We start from the raw sequence: 22,176 nt of genomic DNA, 5'->3' as shown, positions 1-22,176 counted from the left end.
GAAAAAGACTGTGTGCAAAGACATACCTACACTGTATGGTCTTCTCCCACATTGAATATTGCCTTCTAAACTGGTCATTTACTGGGGCCACAGCCATGAAACCCATAGAACGTTAGGTTATGACTATAACCAAGTTCTGTTAGTTAGGGGCGATGCTTGGCATCGCCTTCTGCACTATCTCGCGTACGTGCACGCGTACTGAATAAACCACAAATGTACCTCTAATACCAGTATTAGTCTGACCACACCCCTCATCAGCTTACCTTCATAAGCAGGTGTGTGGTCACCTGCTCTCCTCCTTCCCAAGCTTTCACCACAAGGTGAGGACAAGGGCTGCAGCGGCGTCCGATGCCAAGCATCGCCCCTAACTAACAGAACTTGGTTATAGTCATAACCTAACGTTCTGTATCGTTAGTGGCTTAGCTTGGCATCGCCTTCTGCACAAGGGAGGCCAAGCGGAGCCACTTGGCTGACAAATACACCCCGCTGACAGCCCCCCAAAACCATCAGAACAGGGAGGGCCGAGCCCCCCCGACCCCCCCTAATGGAGGGTAGCCCCCCTATTAGGGACGTCACGGGAGGGCGACGGACCCGACCGCGCGAAGAGGCACTCAAGCAACTCAACGCACAGGGTGAGCAGACCGTGGCTTGACCCACGACTACACACACGCACAACCCGCATGCCACCCGGGAACGAACGGAGGAACAACCTCGTTACTGCCCCCAGAATCACGGGGTCAAGGGCAAACCCAACCCCGTGGCAAGGCCGTAGCAGCGGAGCACGAAGGAAGACCCAGACCCACCAAAAGGACTGGACTCCCTGGAATGGGGGCCCGGAGAAGTCCATGATGCCAGCATCAAGACCCCACCAGGTGGGCACGTAGTGCCCCGCCCCCCACATCGCCAGCGTATTCGGACAAAGGCCCCTCAGTTACTGCACCTGGTATTCCCAGGCGGAACCAACCAGGCCAGTAAGCCGAGCGGGCCCCGTCCCCCCAATAGTACACCGCCTGGCACACTGACCCTGCAGAATAGGCAGTCAGCATGGCCGTAAGCACACAAAAAAGGTTAACCAACGGAAGCAGGCAGCGCATCGGGGAAAAACCAGGCAACAGGCTGTTAACCCTAGCCTGGAGACTGCGGACGAGACAGGCGCCAGAGGGGACAGCTGAACACAGCCGCCCCGGCGGAAGGAGCGTAAGCTGGCGGTGTTGCATGACCAAGCCTCCATTGAACAACCCCCACCCAGAGGGGTCGAGGCAGAGAAGGCTGACACGATTGGCAGACGTCATGAACGTGCAGGGGCACCCTCAACCGGTGAACCCGGGAGTTGACACTGCTCCAACACACCAGGGAATCAACCACCTCGGTGTTACCCAATGCGGTGGTTGTTCCTATAACCCCTCAAGAAAAAACTCCAAAACACACCTGCGGGTATACACCGGCTATACCGCAGTACAAGTGTTTCAGTTTCCAAAAAGGGTTAACCCAGGCCTACGGGTCGCAAACATCACTTCGGACCGGGCCTGGCGGTACGGGAAGCACAGGGTCACCAGAGGAGGTCAAAAAACCACCCCCACAGGCCCCTCTTCGCCATGCGTGAGAGAGGAGCGAAAAACAATGGAGAACCAGCCCCTAAGCACACCGTACCTGGTATTCCCCGGCGGTCTCCCAACCAAGTACTAACCAGGACCAACCTGTGTAGCGGCCGAGATCCGACGAGATCGAGCGCGTACAGAATGGCATGGCTGTAAGCCATGACGACAGTGCTGAGTAAAAACATACCCAACCAGGGTCTCCATAGCGCTTAACCCTGTGACACCCAGACCGACCTGGCATTTTTCCCCCTGAAAAAAGCCCAAGTCCCTCAGGGTACCAGAACAGCAGATCTGCATCCCCGGCGGACAACGGGTTCAACTGATCTGGACCAGCGTGACCAGAACCAGTCCCGTGCCCTAACCACGCCGACATGCCCCAGGAGAAGGGCAGATATGCGTGTTGATCTTAACATGAAAAGAAGGCGCCACCCAGACGTCGGGACGAACCGCGCCTGGTGGCCCACCCCAAGGGCGTGAGACCCCACTACATATGTTCAGATCCATTCCGTCATCATCCCCCAGACATGAACGAGAATCCGTCGACAACCCACCCAGGTCATGGGATGTGGTCGCCGGAAGAGGAAAAACCCCCATCTCAGTTGCTTTATAAAAACGCTGTTTCAACCACAAGCAACTAAGGCGTGCCAGTCAATCGCCTGTTTACAGCGAGCTAGCACTATACGTGCGTCGGGACACACCCCCATCAATGAACAGGCTATTTAGACCTGTCATTGAATCCCCAAGGCGCCCAGGGGAACGACAAGAGGGGTGTGACACTCCCTAACTCCAACACTTCTGGAATAGAAAGAAGGAAGCATCAACAGTATGTATCCCAGTCTACACAGCCGGGGTAAAAAATGTTCACATTTTTACATCCCACCACCCTCCCATAGGAAAGAGACGGGGATCCCCAGAGAGACTTCCCACGCGAGCTGTACAGATTGAAAAGAATATATTGCACCTTGAGCCATGTAAAAAACTGGTTTTAGGGCCTCCGGGGAAGAGGCACCGAACCCATACACACTCAATAAACGAATTGAATCGAATATACATACAATAGAAAAGGACCCTTCTAGAGGGTCCACTCACTTTGACAATCTGAGGAGGAAGGCTCTGTACTCTGATGGAGGCTTCCTCACATGGATCACATGGAAGAAGGAGTCCGAACTCACAGAAGGCCTGAGTAGGCGCTTGGTGAGGAGGAGCCCTGACCACCCCCCCTGAAAACAGATCCATCACATGGACCTGAACAGCACACGGAAGTCCTACCAACAGAGACGCGCACGGTGACGTACTCTATGGCGGGGGAATTCCTGCGGTGCACACGCCCAATATACCAGGCCGTGGGACCAGGAACTCCCTCCCCCCCCCCCCCCCCCCCCCCCGTAACGTGCCGAACCGCCACGTGACGGGAACCTTGAAGGACAGGGGGTGTACCCCTGACCGACAGAACAATGGGGAGAGGAAAGGTTACCAGTTCACCCCTTTACGACCCCACACCCATGATACGACGTAACGACAAAAAGAGAATATGACACAGTCATAGTCAGCTCTATGAAGCGTTTCACAGCTCCACACAGCGCACAAGCTAACCTGCTATCTGATTTTTACTAAGGAAAAACACAGAATAGAGAGGGCTCTAAGAACCCCGGTCCAACATACACATGTGCTTCTGTGGCCAGTACAACCCAGTTGTAGGTCACATGACACACACAACCCATCATCATCACAATGAGAGAATACATCATTCTTGATTAGTATCGACCACAGGCCTTGCTAAGCACACGACAGCAACCAAACCAATTTCCCTTTAGGAAATAAGTTTCTCCAGCAGATTTAGCACAACCTCAGCAATCAAGCTGAGAGTTACATCGTATCCCTACCACACAAAAGACACAATTAATGCACAACATGTCTGATAGGAGGTGATAAAGTCCCCAGGGAACCGGGGGGGGAAAAACACAATCCTCCTATTTTACCCTCAATACGGCCAGTTAAAACAGGAAAACCTGTTAATGTGTGAACTCACTGTCCATTGTCATTACAGTCTGAGAAAGAACATTCTTTTACTCACTCGTCACCAAGCATAGCTTCATAGGTTAGTTGCCTTAGTAGTGAGTACACGGTACACATAAACACCATGATGTTTCTCACACAACAACCAGATCAATACATCACGACCTGCACGGAGAAGCTACTGCCAGTGACAAAAACAGCTCACACACAACCCGCAACGTATCTCAAATGCATTGCAACAACACACGTTTTGGGAAAAAACACCGTCATTCACAATACATTTAGCAAGGTAAAACCAGAAGACGTGTTATGAGGGTCTGGCCAACCCCGTACCTGCCCGGAACGCAGATCAGCGAAGTGCAGTCATAAGCCACCGTAGAACACAGCCCTCTTTGTTGACGCAATCCCCGTCTAGGCTCAGGCAGGGTTGACGAACATCCCCTGTCAAGGATGACGTCGTGGTCAAGAGTGTAAAACATGTTAAAAATCAAAGCACGTTCAACAGAATAGCAACAAGCTAACGGCTGCTCCAACCGTTCGGGTGCTATCGCTTCCGCTCGCGAGACGCCGATCTACGACGCACGCGATCAGGAGCGAGCTCCCGGCGGCGCGCGAGAAGCCAAGCTACCCCGCGCCAGGCCACCGACCGGCTAACCGTAAGCTATGAACATGTAAACAATGACATAACACTCACCCAGACAGGCCGCCGTTCTGAACCCTCCTCACTTTTTAAGAGAAAAGAGAAAACAAGACGTCAACACCGCTTCACAACGGTGACATTAACACGTCCGGCGGAATCAGCACAGTACCAACTGGCCTGTATAGCTGACTTTGAACATGAATCTGCCGCTATCGCACATTACATGCACATATCCCCTCGTGAAGGAATACTCTCATTTGGATATGAAAGATGGGGTCTTAACACGGTGACAGAGAGAATCCACTCGTCCAGAACACACAGGGATCACCAGTGTCAATGGTCGCGGCCCACTAGTTAAAACTATAATGGTCGCCAGACCAAGGCCTTCTGTCGCCTAGACGGCTAAACAAAGGACCCTAGCCTGGGGCCGGTTTCCATAAACTTTGTCTAGTAGCCCCCATAGCACTAACAGACAAGTGGAGCCCGCCAGCAAACACTACTCACCCAACCTGGAACGCACCGCTCCTCACAACAGCGGCATGTCCGACAGTTCAGCTGTGGCCTGACAGGTTTCACCCCAACAAACACAGCAAGGAACTGCAGTTGAGAAGCATGCAGCGGCGTGCTCCCAATACGAAAACCGGTGGAGGGTTTGTAGAATGATCATCATCTTCTAGACACTCCAGTACGAAGACAATATCGCCGTATTTTCTCGAAAATAGTGAGAGAGAAAATAAAGATATGATGTCAACGTATCCTTGTTTCCCAAGCTGTTCCTAATCCAATTTCTTCCATCATGGTGTCAAGTGTGGGGATCTACCGAGGCACCTCTTCCTTGTGGTGAAAGCGAGAAGGAGGAGAGCAGGTGACCACACACCTGCTTATGAAGGTAAGCTGATGAGGGGTGTGGTCAGACTAATACTGGTATTAGAGGTACATTTGTGGTTTATTCAGTACGCGTGCACGTACGCGAGATAGTGCAGAAGGCGATGCCAAGCTAAGCCACTAACGATACAGAACAACTTTACAACAGAGCATTGAAGGTATATGACAGGAAACAGTACTCATACCACCACTGTAAAATCCTGGATAAGCATTGAATTTTTAATTTTGAAAACCTCAGACGTTATAAAAGTTCCTGCTTTGTATATAAATGCCTGCACAGATTAGCCCCCCCCCCTCTCAAGGAGTTTATCCACGAGAAAAGGAACACTGGATTAGCCACTAGGTCAAACACCAGAGGGGATTGTGAGGTCCATTTTTAGAAAGACCGCCTTCAGCAAAAATGTTCTATCGATAAAGGGAAGTGGAACATGGAACAGCCTTCCGGTCCCCTTAGGGAAATGTACCACCCTGTCCACCTTTAGGGGCCAACTCAGGAAATGGCTGTTAGACAGCCAAATATGCACTCATTAGGGATGTTAGTGATGTTGTACTGACTGAATGTCATGTTAGTGTGGTCATGTCAGTGATGTCAGTTTTTATGAATGAACGTTGTATGGTCCGTTTTGTGTTTGTTTTATGTTAGGACTACGGGTGGAAATGAGCCCTGTGCTATTCCCAGCATATTTACGTCCTTATCATGCTGTGATGTTATGCATACACTCATGTAAATGATGTTCATTAATTTGCATTGTCCTTAATAAACAAATCTTAAATCTTAATCACGTAATATTATGTTTTTGGATCGTTTGATCTTTTTACTTTGATCCCCGCTCTACAGACTTGCCCGGAGCGATCTGCAACACTTTGGCACATCCACATACACTAGAACTGCAATGCCGATCAACTATCACCAGGTGGCAGTATCGTCTGAACTGGAATGGCTTGGTGTTTATACGCTGCCCCCTCTTTTTTTTTCTTGGTAGGGGCCCCTGCTCCTGCTTGAACATAGATTCACATTGATCGCCCTGAAATTCCGTTGCCTAAGCATATTTTACCATCGAAACGTGTATAAACATATACACTGGTAATCGCAATGGCGATGCGATCACTTGGAATTATTCTTCTTGGAATACCTTCTGGCTAAACTAAGGTATATTCTATGTCTATTTGACCGAATATGAAACGTGTTTTTCTAACGATCACAGTTTTGAGTTAAAACGACCCCCCCCCCCATGATGATTTTGTGAAGGTACATATATACACCGTAGGCCTGCCACGATAACACATTTTGCTGGGCGATTAATTGCCCCCGAAAATATCGCGATAAGCGATATTATTGCGACCGGTTAGAGAATTTTTTTTTTGGAGAAATTTATTTCCCAAAACTTTTATTTTGAAGCCCACCGCTCCGTCTTTTCCGGTGTTTAAGACTTTTATTTTGAAGCCCACCGACCGGACCGGAAGTATTGTTGTGATTATCAGGTACTTTTTGGGTACCAGAAAAGTCACGTGAAACACTGCAGACCACTGAATAGAGACGCGTCTCTAGGATTTCATAATCATTATGTTTGCAGCAAGCACAAGTGCAATAAACAAAGGATACAGTCACTGTGTATTCTGCCTCATTTATTGATTAAACAAAACCGACATCAACACAATTTGCCACCGAGCGGAGAGTTTAGTCTCGCAAAAAGATCGCTGACTTGTTAAGGCTTGTTGTTAGGTTAGGTGCTAATGTTGTGCTAGCGTTTTAGCATGGCTATCGTACATAGCGTGATCAATATAACTCGCTATTGATTGTTTGTATGAGTAACGTTAATGCTAGTAGAATAGACACAATGTGAGGTAATCACCATCCATTTTAAACCGGTTATTACCTAATGCTAACGTTAGCAAATAGACGCGACTGGTAACGTTACAGCTTGTTAGCCTAATGCTCGTTAACGTTAGCATAGACAGCCTAGCTAACGTTAACGCTTGTAGAATAGACACAATGAGAGGTAACGTTAGCGTTAGCAGAATAGACACAACGAGGGTCTCGTTAATGTTGTTATTGATTGATTGATTGAAAACTGTGTTTACTCTGTTTGTATGAGTAACGTTAATGCTAGTAGAATAGACACAATGAGGGGTAACGTTAGCCCCACGGAGCTCCTGTGCTGTGCTCTGTAGTAAAGCCAGCGGCCCGCCTCCCAACACGGACAGTGACTGACAAGGGGCACTGGGTCCGCCTCATTAAAACAAACGCGCAAATAGCAATTAATCGCGCCCGTCAAAATCATTGCATTCATTTTAATTATCGCGGCAATTAATCGATTTATTGCTTATCGCGGCAGGCCTATATACATGTTATATACAGTTGATTTGGGAGTATTTGGGGTTTCAGGGGATCAACCAGAACGGTTTGGGCTTATTGCATATAACGCGTTTTATCTCGCAATCTACAGAAAAATACTGGATTATCTTGGAAATGCACAATGTTTAGTGTGTAATAAACTACAGCGTGTAGAAAAAGATATTTCCCATGTTGCACTACAAGTAATGTCTGTCAAAATGAGCCACACCATGTCTCCACAGCTATAATACAGAACACACACACAGCTTCGCAAACATAGTGAAACGACCGCGGAAACGACTATCAAGCTGGCAATCTAGCGGTAAAGATAAGCGATACACGCAGCACTGAAAGAGTTAAGACTATGGTGATATTTATGGTAATTTATAGGCATACTGCGGCATCAACCTTTAAATCACTCTGCCCTCAGTTTCATCACTAATGATCGATACGACACTCACTGTGTCCTTCGTGAGGTTGGTTGGTCCTCGCTGATGGAGAGGCGCAACAAACACTACATCATTATTGGAATGGAATGTTGGAACCTATGGAACCCGTTCTAGACTGGCTGGTCCTCAAGGTCCCTCATAGTTTACCCAGAACAGGGTAAATCTGCATTTTGCCATCATAATAATAATAACTGGACTTTAACACTTCCCGCCCGGCCACGGACATGTCCGTGTTTCGGCGCCATGCTTAAAGGGCAAGGTTGTTTTGGCTTTTATTCCATTTTAATAACCTACTCAATGTCACCGAGCGGCACTGCAGATTTACCCCACTCTTCGAATTCTGAAAAGTGCATTACCGGCCAGATCCTCGTAGGGGCGCTGTCTCGATAATGCAGTGTTCCCTGTGGCAGAACGGTGCATTATTTTTTTTGACTTTCAATGGAGTTTCCAGTTAGCTGGATTCTAACGTGTAGCCTGTAGCTTGGAATACCTTTTGCGACGCCGAATTCACTATGCAGTAAAGGAATATATCATCAGCCAATGGACATATCGATCTACCAGATGGCGATCGATAACTGGGAAATCCTTTTGGGGATCCAACCGGCCCACGGTAAGATCTTTTTCATGTAAATGATATGCTCATCGGGCCTTGCTTTGATAGCCAACCAGGCGATCAGCGAATGTGGCTACTGAGGCTAACGCGGTTATTGGTAATCAATAATCAGAAACGACGTCCCCCGCCCCCCCCCCCCCCCCCCTTTCATGCATTCATGGTGGACCATGAATACCGACAATATGCATTTTGCGTTTTAGCTCTAGCTTCTGTAGTGCCGAAACGCTGTTCGATTTAATGTTATATACAGGTATGCCCTACTTTGATTACTTGTATTATTGCTTGTGTATTTTTGCACAAATGTCGTTCTCATCCTATTGGATTCTTATTATATTACTATTATTGTATTATGCACAATCGTTGCGGGCAAGACCCCCCGCATTTCACTGTATACTTGTATGCCGTGACAAATAAAACTCTTGACTTGACTTGACTATTAGCTTAGCGCCCTGTATCTCGCCTTCCAGGAAATATACTAGTCCAAATCCCATATATAACGCTTATATTCACGAGGCTATAAAATGAGAACGTATTGATGAATTTTTTTTCTTTAAGCCATTTTGAAGGGACGGTTTATGGTCTCAATTGACAATGAGAATGGACAGATAGCAATACTATAAAGTATAGATTTAGCTCTACAAACAGCCTCACGCACAATGCAAGTCTGTTTTGAACACATGCGATGGACGGCACACACAGGAACACACGCATGCAATTTCTTTTTGGGTTGCCGATGAAATAGAGTCTCTGCGCTTGACCCATCCCATCATCCTTCCCCCCAAGGGCAGCTGGGAGCAGATAGGGGACCAATCCAAGTGCTCCTGTCTGTCTTCGTCAGGGACGCGACAGCGTTAGCGTTCTGTTGTGCATGTTTTTCCATTGGGTTTATCTTATCGGGGGGGGAAACCCTTGCGAGCACGGGGAGAACATGCAAACTCCACACAGAAAGGCCTGGGAGATACCCCACCTGGGTACCTGGCAACGCGGAAACCTGGTCCCCAAGCGGGAATCGAACCCTCATGCCCCTCTAGCTCATGGAATTAACTCCAACAGTCCTTAAAGCTGGAGATTTCCCCCCTCTGTTGCAGAGTTTTTGCTAATTTCTCTATGTACATTCGACGTGACTGTAAATGAGGGAAACCTCAGTTGCCTTTCGAGTTTGAATAAAGGTTTAAAAATGAAATGAAAATAGTATTATGCACTCAAGAGTGTAACACTCAAGTTCCACACCAAGTCAAGAGTCACTTTATTGTCCAATCAGCTGGGAAATTTGTCTTGGGCTTACGCCCACACAGGCAACTGACTCCAAACAGAGGAGATAAACAATATAAAATATACAATAAAGTACCTGCTCAGCACGAAGTCTGGAAACACCACATATATTATATATAGTAATAGTATAACCAAATATCGATGATCGAATATCGATAATATAACGACCAAATATCGGTTATTCAATAATTGCCGGATATTTATCTGGCACTATTTAAAAGTTTAACTGAGATCTCAGAATAAAGGAGTTTTTAAACCTGTTTAGTCTCGAGCGTGGAACTCTAAACCTCCTCCCAGAGGGCAGTAGCTCATACTCGGCATGTAAAACATGGGAGGGGTACGAGACAATTCTATTGGCTTCTATTGACTCTATTGGCTAGCTTAGACGAACAATACAACTGACCCTGAATCTGCAAGTCGCTTTGGATAAAAGCAGCAGCTAAATGACTAGATGTACTAAATGCACACATGTGCTCACATCTCACATCTGGCAGGGAGCTGATCTAGTTATGATATTGAATGCAGATTCATCTGGCCTGACGGGGAGCTGATGCAGTTATGAGAGGAGTGCTTTGAGAGACTCCAGTCTTGTGACTTGGCAGTGAGAGAGCAGTGTGTGAGAGCAGTGTGTGCGATAACATTGTGTGATAACATTGTGTGATAACAGAAGGCCAGTCGCTTGAAGCTACATCAGAGAAACATGGATGCAAGGGACAGCAGAGGCTTTGAAAAATGAATAAAAAAGCAAAGCCGTATGGAATGTCGTTGCTAGGGCGATGGAGACGAGAAGATTAGCGAGAAGATATCTACTGGAGATAAGATCAAGAGGAAACATACAATCAGATGAAAGAGAGAAGATGATGACCCACTGTGTGTGTGTGTGTGTGTGTGTGTGTGTGTGTGTGTGTGTGTGTGTGTGTGTGTGTGCGTGAGCGAGAGAGAGAGAATGTGTGCCTGCGTGCATGTGTGCATGTGTAATGAGGACCTCTTTACATTTATATCTAGACATTTAGCTCACACTTTTATCCAAAGCGACTTACAAATTGTGTACAACAAGTGAGCAGGAGGGGTACACCTCTGGCAGCTAAGGGTAAGTGGTGTTGTAGTATAGTAGATAGTAGTATAGTAGGGCTGACCCCTATTAGTCGAATAGTCAATTAGATCTGAAATTAGTTTCAAAATGGTTGCACTGTAAAAAAGTAGAGTAAATTACAGTAGATATCATTATCTGTTCTTATGCACACCTGGTGATACTAAATCCAAATTGAACTCGGGCATTTGAAAGATAATATATGTATATATAAATGTGCGAATTGGCTATAATAAGGTAATTTATAAGCCTCCTATTCTATATTCTATAATAATATTTCAAATTGCATTGGTCCGGATGGGAGAATTCAGTACTGTATCTACAGAACCTTCTGTTTAATCATCTCCCCTTTATTAATTTCCTTAGATTTTTTGTACACATGATCTCAAGAAGGTACTGAACGAGGTCAGTGGCAGTTTTTTATGTTTGGTCATTATTAGCATGGTGTTATTCACTGTCAAAAAAAATCATAATTCATATTCTCCTTTGTTTCATCACAATTTAACGTGGGGCTGTTTGTAGAGCTAAATCTATACTTTATAGTATTGCTATATTCTGACACTATGAATACATTCCCTGAGGTCCATAGATGTACCTAGATACCAAGAATATGCACATGGCCCTTGTAGAAGTGGAGCAATATTCCATTTACCTAGGTATATATTTTAGGCGGATTTTCACCACGGTGAAACAGGTTAAATTAACACATTCGGGGCCATTGGGATGAGTCTAATTAATCTCAAGAGGACCGGGGAATGTAAACAGACGTGGGGCTGTTTGTACAGCTAAATCTATACTTTATAGTATTGATATCTGTCCATTCTCATTGTCAATTGAGTCCATAAACCGTCCCTTCAAAATGGCTTAAAGGGAAAAAAAATCATCAATAGGTTCTCATTTTATAGCGCCGTGAATATAAGCATTATAGCGGATTTGGTCTAGTATATTTCCTGGAAGCCGAGATACAGGGCTAATAGCTAATAACGTTAAATCCAATGGCATTTCGGTTATAAATACGCTCCAGTTAAAACTCAAACTGCATATGATCGGTACAATCCTCACGCATGTATGCATGAAAGGGGGGAGGGGGACGTCGTTTCTGATTATCGATTACCAATAACCGCGTTAGCCTCATTAGCCACATAGGCCGAACGCCTGGTTGGCTATCAAAACAAGGCCCGATCGGGATGTACTTTACGTGAAAAAGATCTTACCGTGGTCCGGTGGGATCGCCCCGAGCATTTCCCCGTTATCAATCGCCATCTGGTAGATCGATATGTCCATTGGCTGATGATAAATCCCCTTATTGCATGGTGAAATCTGCGATGCAAAACGTAATCCAAGCTACTATGCTACACATCCAGAATCCTGCTACTGGAAACTCCAAAAAAAAGTTTAAAAACCACCGTTCGGCCACAGGGAACACTGCATTATCGCGATAGCGCCCCTAAGAGGATCTGGCCGGTATTGCACCTTCTCCAATTCATAGAGTAGGGTAGATCTGCAGTGCCGCTCGGCGACCTTGAATAGGTTATTAAAATGGAATAAAAGCAATAACAACTTGCCACGGATTTATCCGTGCCTCTGTCCACAACGGGTGGAATCGAAACACAGAGATATACGTCCTTGGGCGCCATTGTGTTAAAATAAATGTAAAATAATAATAACTTAGCTCACCTTTCCACGGCTAGGTAGGCAAGGCATCTTGTTTGAGAAATGCAGGTTTCAATCTATGTTGTTTAACAGTTGATCTGTTCAGTACTGTTTCAAGATGCACAATGAGATCTTCTTCTTCTTCTTCTTCTTCTTCTTATTTGAATTTCCGGCAGTGTAGACGCATCGTGGCGTATTACTGCCCTCCGCAATTCTTTTTGATGGGCTCTTCTTCTTCTTCTTCTTTTCCCGCAGTCTACTGGAACCCGTCATCCCCTACATTGTCCATTGGAGTGCAGCTAATGCTGCTACTTCCTGTCTGAGCCCCCCTCCGCGGGACCCTCCTTGCCCCCTGCGATCTTATTCTGGGCTGCTTGGTCCCTCTCAGCCCCCTCACCCAATTCCCTAACCACCTCCTCTCATTCCAGACCTTCCATTCCCAAATGTTGAACCGCTATCCTAACAATCATCTTCACCATCTGTTTTACCCTTAGCCTCTGCCATACCAGTAACTACCCCTGCCACAAAGGCCACCTAATTTCTCCTCCCTTACCCTCCCTCTATCCTCCTGCTCTACCCTCTCTGCCAAATGCCCTCCTCCAACCCCCTGCACCCTAATCTGTTTGATTATGACATCATACTGTGACATCACAAATGTTCTAGAATGTTCTATTATGACATCATACTGTGACATCACAACATAGCATCATACTGTGACATAGGGCTGACATTCAAATTTTTTTTTGAATTCGAAGCTTCAGGGCAGAGATTCGATTTTAATTCAAAGCTTCGAGATAAAATAAAAAAAAGTTATTATAATTTTTTTAATTTTTTTTGGGACTTGTACAACTTTGTTCAACTTTGTCAGTGCTGTAAAGTTTAAACCTTTTTAAATCTTAGACAAACAAAACACTTGAAATATTGTAAGCCTTCATTTGAGGCTTTATAAAAGCAGCACAATGAACACAAATCTGTCAGTGCCGAGTCCGACCTCATCTTAAATAACAAACAGCATTGCTTGTTGTAATTAACAAAGAGAGGCAGAGTTGATTTTGCACCAAAAAGAAAAAAAATAATACTTTTTTAATTTTAATTTTTTTTTTACTATTCAAATTTTATTTTCATATTCGAATCCCATGCCCACCGAACGAAGCTTCGAAGTATTTAAGACAGCCCTACATAGATTAACATAGTAAGTAGTAGTATAGACATTAACATAGTAGGTAGTAGTAGTATACTTATTAACATAGTAGGTAATAGTATAGACATATTAACATAGTAGGTAGTAATATAGACATATTAACATAGTAGGTAGTAGTAGTATAGACATATTAACATAGTAGGTAGTAGTATTATGGCCATCTTGGTCTATGTAATTTGTTAAGTAATTGGTAAAGTATATTATTATATACTTATTGTTATGTGTCTTGTAAGCCCATATGGGCTGGGCATACATCTGTATGTAAGACACGAAAATAAAAAATATCAAATCAAATCAAATCAGTAGTATAGACATATTAACATAGTAGGTAGTAGTAGTATAGACATTAACATAGTAGGTAGTAGTAGTATAGACATATTAACATAGTAAGTAGTAGTATAGACATTAACATAGTAGGTAGTAGTAGTATACTTATTAACATAGTAGGTAATAGTATAGACATATTAACATAGTAGGTAGTAATATAGACATATTAACATAGTAGGTAGTAGTAGACATATTAACATAGTAGGTAGTAATATAGACATATTAACATAGTAGGTAGTAGTAGACATATTAACATAGTAGGTAGTAATATAGACATATTAACATAGTAGGTAGTAGTAGACATATTAACATAGTAGGTAGTAATATAGACATATTAACATAGTAGGTAGTAGTAGACATATTAACATAGTAGGTAGTAGTAGTATACTTATTAACATAGTAGGTAATAGTATAGACATATTAACATAGTAGGTAGTAATATAGACATATTAACATAGTAGGTAGTAGTAGACATATTAACATAGTAGGTAGTAGTAGTATAGAAATATTAACATAGTACTATTAGTAGGTAGTAGTATAGGCATAGTAGCAATGCAGCATAGTACATAATAGTAAAATATAAACGTTTTTTTGCACGTTTTTAGTTGATGGTGGAAAATTATGCAGGTTTCAGCTGTCCTGACTGTGGTGGGGAGTTAATTCCACCGTTGTGTAGCGAGGACAGAGAATAGCCTGCTTCAATAACCCCCCAAAGAGCCCGGATAGAAGTGGGTCTCAGGCGGCCGGAACATGCAGAGCGTAGGGGTCTTGAGGGTGTGTCGTTAGAGACCGATGTCCGGAGGTAGGAGGGAAATCGTTCCCCACTCTGCACGGTATGCCAGGTCAAGAACCTTGAAGTGGATTAGTGCGACAGTGGGACTCCAGCACCACTCACTCTCTGAGAAGTGGGGACGTGCTGTGGGCTGACTTTGGTAGGTTGGTGATCAGGCGGGCCACTGCATTGTGTGTGAGTCGGAGCACCTTGGTGGAGCAAGCCGCTAAGACCAGCTAGCAGAGCGTTGCTCAGGAAGAATCTGCAGGTTCTGGTTGATAAGGTGATGTGAGCAGAGAGAAGTCCAGCCGGTCGTCAAGGACCACGCCTAGGTTCTTAGTGGTCGGGGGCGGAGCCACAACTCTCGTTGAGAGACTGCATGTGTTTAAGTTAGGGATGTTCGATATTGACTTTTTTACCGATATCCAATATTATCGATATTGTCCACCTCTTAATTTCCGATACCGATATCAACCGATACCGATATATGCAGGGTTTCGGAATAATTTCAGGTAATTAACATTACATATCTCTTGTTGTAGAATTAACACAACAATATGCATACTTTTGACAATAAATAAAATAAAAATGTGTTCTTACTTGCTTGCCTGGGTAAATAAAGGTTAAATAAATGTTTAAAGAAAATATATATATTTAAAATCTCTTTTTTTTTAACAGATACCGATAATTTCCTATGTTACATTTGAATGCCAATATCGGTAGGCCGATAATATCGGTAGTCGGGATGGGTACCGAATTCGGTACTTTTAAAGGTACTTACCTAAACACGTCGGTACTACCGAGTATCGATTCACGTGAGATACTGTTGTCTGTATTTAAAAAACAAACAAAAAAGAAAAAATAATTTTATGATTATTATAATTTTTTTTAACACTTTAAGTGCTGAAAACGTGTTTAGGCGTCTTTCCTAGCCATGCTAAAGTTGCAGAGGACGCCCTAACTCGTCTTTAATATCAATATTTCAAAAATCTGTGATCGGAATCATATTTCCCCTCTGCAGCCTTCACACACAGTTCTGAGCTCCTCTCAATCCTCTAGCGGTTCAAGAGCGCCATCTGGTGGCCGATCGGCAGAAGCGCCAAACAGGAAGTCATGTGGATGAAGTGGTGATCACCCATATTACTTCCGGGCACTCGCTATAGGTCCCGGGACTCGATCTCGACACAATACATAGCGATCCGTTGCCAATAACTCGATAAACAACATGATTTGGACGTATATACTATTATACAACCTGGAAATGGACCGGGTATTTCGACATCCCATAATGGAAAACTGTCTACCCCACGCTGATCGCCCAACGGCCCGAGGAGACTGGGGTGAGTTTTAGCGTGTAATATTACCGTGTTTGATACTAACTGATCTGATGAACATATGACCCACATTAGATGAATGGTATAATGCTGCCCACGGAATTATAAACGCCCCCTCGCCCATCCGGTCAACATCAGATGACGTGTAGTAACTTCCAGAAGTCCGTCCAGTTGGAATTTTTTATATCGCGCCGATTGCTATCAAACTGTATTTCATCATCAATATAATGCATTTGGGGCTATAAATCACGTTCTGGAGAAAGCTGCAGAAAGAGATGAAAACATACTTATACTTTAGATCATATTTTAGTATGAATATGTGAATGAAAAAGTTTAACGTTGCTACACCATGAACAATACATATAGGACCTTGAATGGGCCCTAATAATGTCAATCTAGCAATAGAATTTAAAAAGTTATAGCCCTGCAAAGAAGGGGAACTTCTCCATGTTAAATAGAGCTGGCAACGGATGGTATATCATGAATTTAGCCTTAGGCAATCAAAGTGTATACGAAATGTATTTTATACAAAAAAATATGTATATATATGTTAAGTCCGATGACGTCAAGGTTTCGTTTATCGCTAAACGAAACCGCACGAACGCCATGTGCGCAGTTGCGCACAATACATGTTTACTTAGGATTTGACTAGGTAAAGCAGTCGGGGCAAGGCAATATGGCAAGTAAAAAACGGTCGCAAGTGTGGTTACACTTTATGAAAATAGATGTTGACAACGCTCTCTGCAACATTTGTAACGCGACGTGCAAAGCAGGGAAGGGTAATACAAGCAACTTGAGGAAACACTTGGTCAAACACAGCATCTTTTTGAAAGCTGAAGATTGTAGCATCTTTGATGCAAAGAAATGCAAACCTAATGAGCCTCTCTCTTTGGGTGTTTGCAATTCATGGGGACTGGGGAGTATATGTCTCTGATATCTTGGTAGTGGGCAGGTTGTTAGAAAGTGTAGCTCAGTTCAGTTTCCACGTCTGCTCTGTCTGACATGGCTGTTAGCCTAGCCACAGAGTGTCTTTAGAGGAGAGGAGATTGAATCCGGGACACAATGGGACACTGGCTCTGTTCATGGTCACGAATGGATTCCAGCTTCATTTATTTACTACAGATGACAAACGTGTTGTTTCTGTTTTTCTTTTTTACATACTTGCGCCACACGGAACAACTCATCACTACAGCCCAGCATCATATTACTGTAGCCAGTCTCTTGAAACACTACTGTCTATCTCCAAACTTCCACTCCTCTTGACACTTTATTTTGTTATGTGCTCGCGCTGCCGCGGTGGGTTTTATTTTTAGCGGTCGGCTTACTCCTTCAATAGTTTCACATATTTGTAACCCGTTTAACGTTCTTAAGCTGACGTTAGCTAACCGTCGGACATAACGTTAGCTCCTAGGGCTACAGTGCAAGCCGGCACAACTCAGGACAGAAGAGTAGAGGATGTGACGTCGGTAAACAAGCCACACACACACCGCAGAGCGGGTCTTCTCCAAAGCGGGGGTGGAGCGAAAATAACTGCTAGAATAGCAGAGTAGTTCATTGCTGCTATATTGTTTATTTGTTTAATCAGTTGTAAAATACTTTACATCAGTAAGATGTAAATACCAATAAAGTAATAATAATACATTATTTATTTATTCAATATTAAGTTTGGATATTTCTTTTACAACTGAGGTAGGTAGATAAGAATTTTAGAGACTAAAGTACTGAAAAAAGGTACCGTTGGGTACCGGTATCGATCACAGGTACCGGTATCGGTTCAAATGTGAACGGTACCCATCCCTAATCGGTAGGCCGATAATATCGGACATCCCTAGTTTAAGTATGTGTGTGTGTATATGTATGTGTGTGTGTGTGTGTGTGTGTGTGTGTGTGTGTGTGTGTGTGTGTGTGTGTGTGTGTGTGTGTGTGTGTGTGTGTGTGTGTACATGTATATATGTATGTGTGTGTATATATTAGGGATGCCCCGATCGATCGGCCAGCGATCGGTATCGGCCAATATTCAGTATAAATATGAGATTGGTGAATTCCGAAAATGCTTTATTTTCGCCGATCGTGAAAACCGATCGAAAAACATGATCCAATTCTTAGCGGAGTTCTCACTCGCTGACTTCTCTCTCAGACACACAGCTGCTGCTGCAGCGCACTGCCCCTCCCCCCCTCCCCCTCCCAGACCCGTGTCAACAGAGGCAATAGTCTGCTCTAGTGCATGCGACCTCTGTTAGCTAACGTTACTGTTTAAACAAAATTACCCAGTCAACTATTCACGTTTAGTTTAATACATGAGGCATTGTCTAACGTTATCTAGCTGGCTAGCTACTGATAGCTCCTGATATCAACAAATGCTTCAGCAATAGTCAAGTGCATGATACCTCCGTTAGCTAGGTAGCTAACGTTAGCTCACGTTAGCTCACTGTTTAAATGAAATGTCCCAGTAAACTAAATAGTTCACTGAGGCGTTGTCTTAACGTTATCTAGCCGGCTAGCAGTAGCTACAGATAGCTCCTGATATTAATGTCTTATAACATTGATTCGATAGGTATTCGAGCCCCTGGCTTGCATCGCAGTCACGAAAGGGGCTAGCTGAGGGCATGCTGAATGTGATTTGACCAAAGCAGAGTATACACACAGACAGTGGAGCTGTTTGCAGATAGCGAGCATTTTGACTTGTTGCGTGGTGGCGATGTCTCGCAGATAATACAACTACAAGTATAATTATATAATATATATATTTTATTAAAAAAAAATTTTTTATTATATATTAAAAAAATATAAATTATAAAACCAAAAAACGATCGGTATCGGCCGTGATCAGGGCATCCCTAGTATATATGTGTGTGTGTGTGTGTGTACATGTATATATGTATGTGTGTGTGTATATATTAGGGATGCCCCGATCGATCGGCCAGCGATCGGTATCGGCCGATATTCAGTATAAATATGAGATCTGTGAATTCCAAAAATGCTTTATTTTCGCCGATCGTGAAAACCGATCGAAAAACATGATCCAATTCTTAGCGGAGTTCTCACTCGCTGACTTCTCTCTCAGACACACAGCTGCTGCTGCTGCACACTGCCCCTCCCCCTCCTCCTCCCAGACCCCTCCCAGACCCATGTCAACAAGCGTGTGTGTGTGTTTGTGTGTATATGTGTGTTTGTGTGTGTATATGTTTGTGTGTGTGTGTGTGTGTGTGTATATGTGTGTGTGTGTGTGTGTGTGTGTGTGTGTGTGTGTATATGTGTGTGTAATATACTATGTACTGTATGTATGCGTGCTTGTGTGTTAAATTAAGCAGGATTCCCACTCATTAAAATAATGCTCCAAGGCTGTGTACTGTAACTAGACAGATTTCACACGATACGGTCAGAAGAACTGGCATAATCCCAAGTAGGTTAAACACATAATGCCTCCAAAACAACCAACAAATACCTCATAGAAATGAGTGGCATAATGTAAAATGTTACATACTTTCCCTCTAAGGAGTAGCTTTCTCAGAATCAGTTTTCTTGACATTCCATGACTCATGGGAGCCATGACTGTTGTGCATGTGTGTGTGCGTGTGTGTGTGTGTGTGTGTGTGCATGTGTGTGCGTGTGTGTGTGATGCATCTATATTTACACGGCTGTGAGACTGACCTCTGTGGGCCCAGGCACATCTCTGTCAGATAAGGAGGTGAGTCCGTTTCCATTGTTATCCTCTGCAGAAAAAACACAATTACAGAAGGATTAAAACAAAGCGCACAACAATACAGGGGCATAATTTGCAGGTAATACATTTTTTGTATTTAAAGCACACGGGTAAACGACAATCATACACATACATACCGGTACAGTATAATACTCATCAGCATAGACGTGGAAAGAATACACAAAGTAAGCCGTGGACTAAAGACGCCGTGGACTAAAGACGCACGTCTTCAACCATTATCTGAAAATATATATATATATATATATATATATATATTTAAAAAAAAATCTAACCCTAACTAACCTTACTGTCATGCACTTGTCCCAATACACTAACCTACACTGTAGCACTCACTTTGATGAACATTGTTACTCAGCTGATAGAGTTGTGCCCTTCCTGATGACTTGTCGTACAGAACTTGTACAGTAAGTCGCTTTGGATAAAAGCGTCAGCTAAAAGACTAAATGAAAATGTAAGTAAGCAAATAAAGTAAATACTCATAGGCATACAGATTCATAATAAAGTGTCTGATGCATTTAAGAGTGTCTGGAGTATGTTTCAGGATTTGAGAGTGTCTGGAGTATGTTTCAGCATTTAAGAGTGTCTGGGAGTGGGCGCCCAAGTGGCGAACCATGTAACGCGCTGCGTCACGAAGCGGCCGACCCGGGTTCGATTCCCGGACCCGGCGTCCATTGCCGAATGTCTTCCCCCTGCTCTGTCTCCCATTCTTCCCCTCTCTCTCTCTCTCTCTCTCTCTCTCTCTCTCTCTCTCTCTACCGGACTGCCCAGTAGTGAAAAAGAATTGTGTCTGGGAGTATGTTTCAGGATTTAAGAGTTTCTGGAGTATGTTTCAGCTATTCTAAGAGGTCCCTAGGGGACACGGTTGATCTGGGCATCATAGCCTGAATGAACAGAGTTAAGGTTCTGCCGTACAGAGCTAATATTATGGGATGAGTCGGCCAAGGATAACTGGGTCACTGGCTCACTGTGTCAAGCTAGAAAGCTACCTGATGTGTTACGGCCTCACTGTGTGAAGCTAGAAAGCTACCTGATGTGTTACTGCCTCGCTGTGGTTGTCCACAATTCAGTTTCATCTAGACTTACGTTCGGTTCAAGGTGCCTCAAAATTATGTTCTTTTCATGTGTGATGATGGCATAAAGACAAGAATGTATGAAATGCAGTGTAAACAACCCCCCCCCCCTTAACCGAAACGGTATGGTATAGTGCACCTTTTTATTGAGAGGCTTTTCCTGGGAGATGGTCAAAGCCTACTTTATACCCTTCTGGCTTCAAGACTCCATAGCAAAGGTGTCTGGAGTCTGATACCTGAGAGCACCTTCTAAACGTGGAAACGGCTTTTAATTATGCATGTTTGCTGCCTGGTTGTGTCCATGTGATTCTCGTAAGGCCCTTATAAGTGACTTTGTTTTGACCCGAGTCACTGAAGGACGTGACCGTTGCAACACATCTGCTTCCCTTTACTGCACTTTTCCCCCGTGAGAGGAGACTGCCGTGGAACATGTTCAAAGGGGGGGATGATATGTTGCATAGTGGAACTGCTGGAAAACGGTAGTTATCATATAGAAACAGGGGCAATGTATTGAGGCACTGGAAATCAACAGAGAAAATCAGCTTCAGAGAGTGGAATGATGAGCTTGCTAGATTAGCCTCTTTTGAGCAACTTATACACAAAGTTAATAATAATAATAATGTGTTCAAAAATACTTGGGGTCCCCATTTGATAATGATGGGTAAATAAAAGTCAGGATATCTTGTGTCAGATTTATATTCTCGGTGCATTTTATACAGTAATTATACAGTAGATATGTGTAACCTTAACATGTAACGACTGATTATATGATCAAAGTGAGGGATGTGCTGGCCTGTATTTCTGTTTAGTTTATTTGATTTTTCAGGTTGGTTTTCCTATCCTTTCAGTTTTGTATCACAATGATGTGATGTGGAAAACATGTAAAGAGACTGTCTGAATAATGGAAAATGCAATAAAAAAGTTAGAAAAAATAAACAGGGGCAATGTACAGTTCCCATTCAAAGAAAGAAAGAAGGAGAGACAGAGACAGAGGCATGGAGACACAGGAAGCAGGGACAGATATATATATCGGCAAACATACTGTATACCGGCGGCTGGGGAACATGGTACACAAAATAATAAATAATAGGGCCCCCAAATATTTTAGCAACTATTTTCCTAGTGTTAGGGAATCACACAGCCACAGAACGAGATCTAGCGTAGCAAACCTGCATCCTCCAAGGTGTAGAACAAAGA

General features: G+C 43.9%; 1 protein-coding gene across 1 annotated transcript in view; it reads right to left on the bottom strand.

Annotated features, from left to right (window-relative positions):
• The window catches only part of ano5b (anoctamin 5b), a 129,636-nt gene that overhangs the window by 55,906 nt on the left and 51,554 nt on the right, over positions 1-22,176 (bottom strand). Inside the window, exon 2 of the mRNA XM_084309171.1 lies at positions 19,837-19,898. Within this exon, the coding sequence (XP_084165297.1) occupies positions 19,837-19,898 (62 nt within the window). The remainder of the gene's footprint in view (positions 1-19,836; positions 19,899-22,176) is intronic.

The sequence above is a fragment of the Notolepis coatsorum genome (assembly GCF_963971535.1).
Source record: "Notolepis coatsorum genome assembly, chromosome: 2".
Taxonomy (NCBI): domain Eukaryota; kingdom Metazoa; phylum Chordata; class Actinopteri; order Aulopiformes; family Paralepididae; genus Notolepis; species Notolepis coatsorum.
This window is presented reverse-complemented; position numbering and strand designations above follow the sequence as displayed.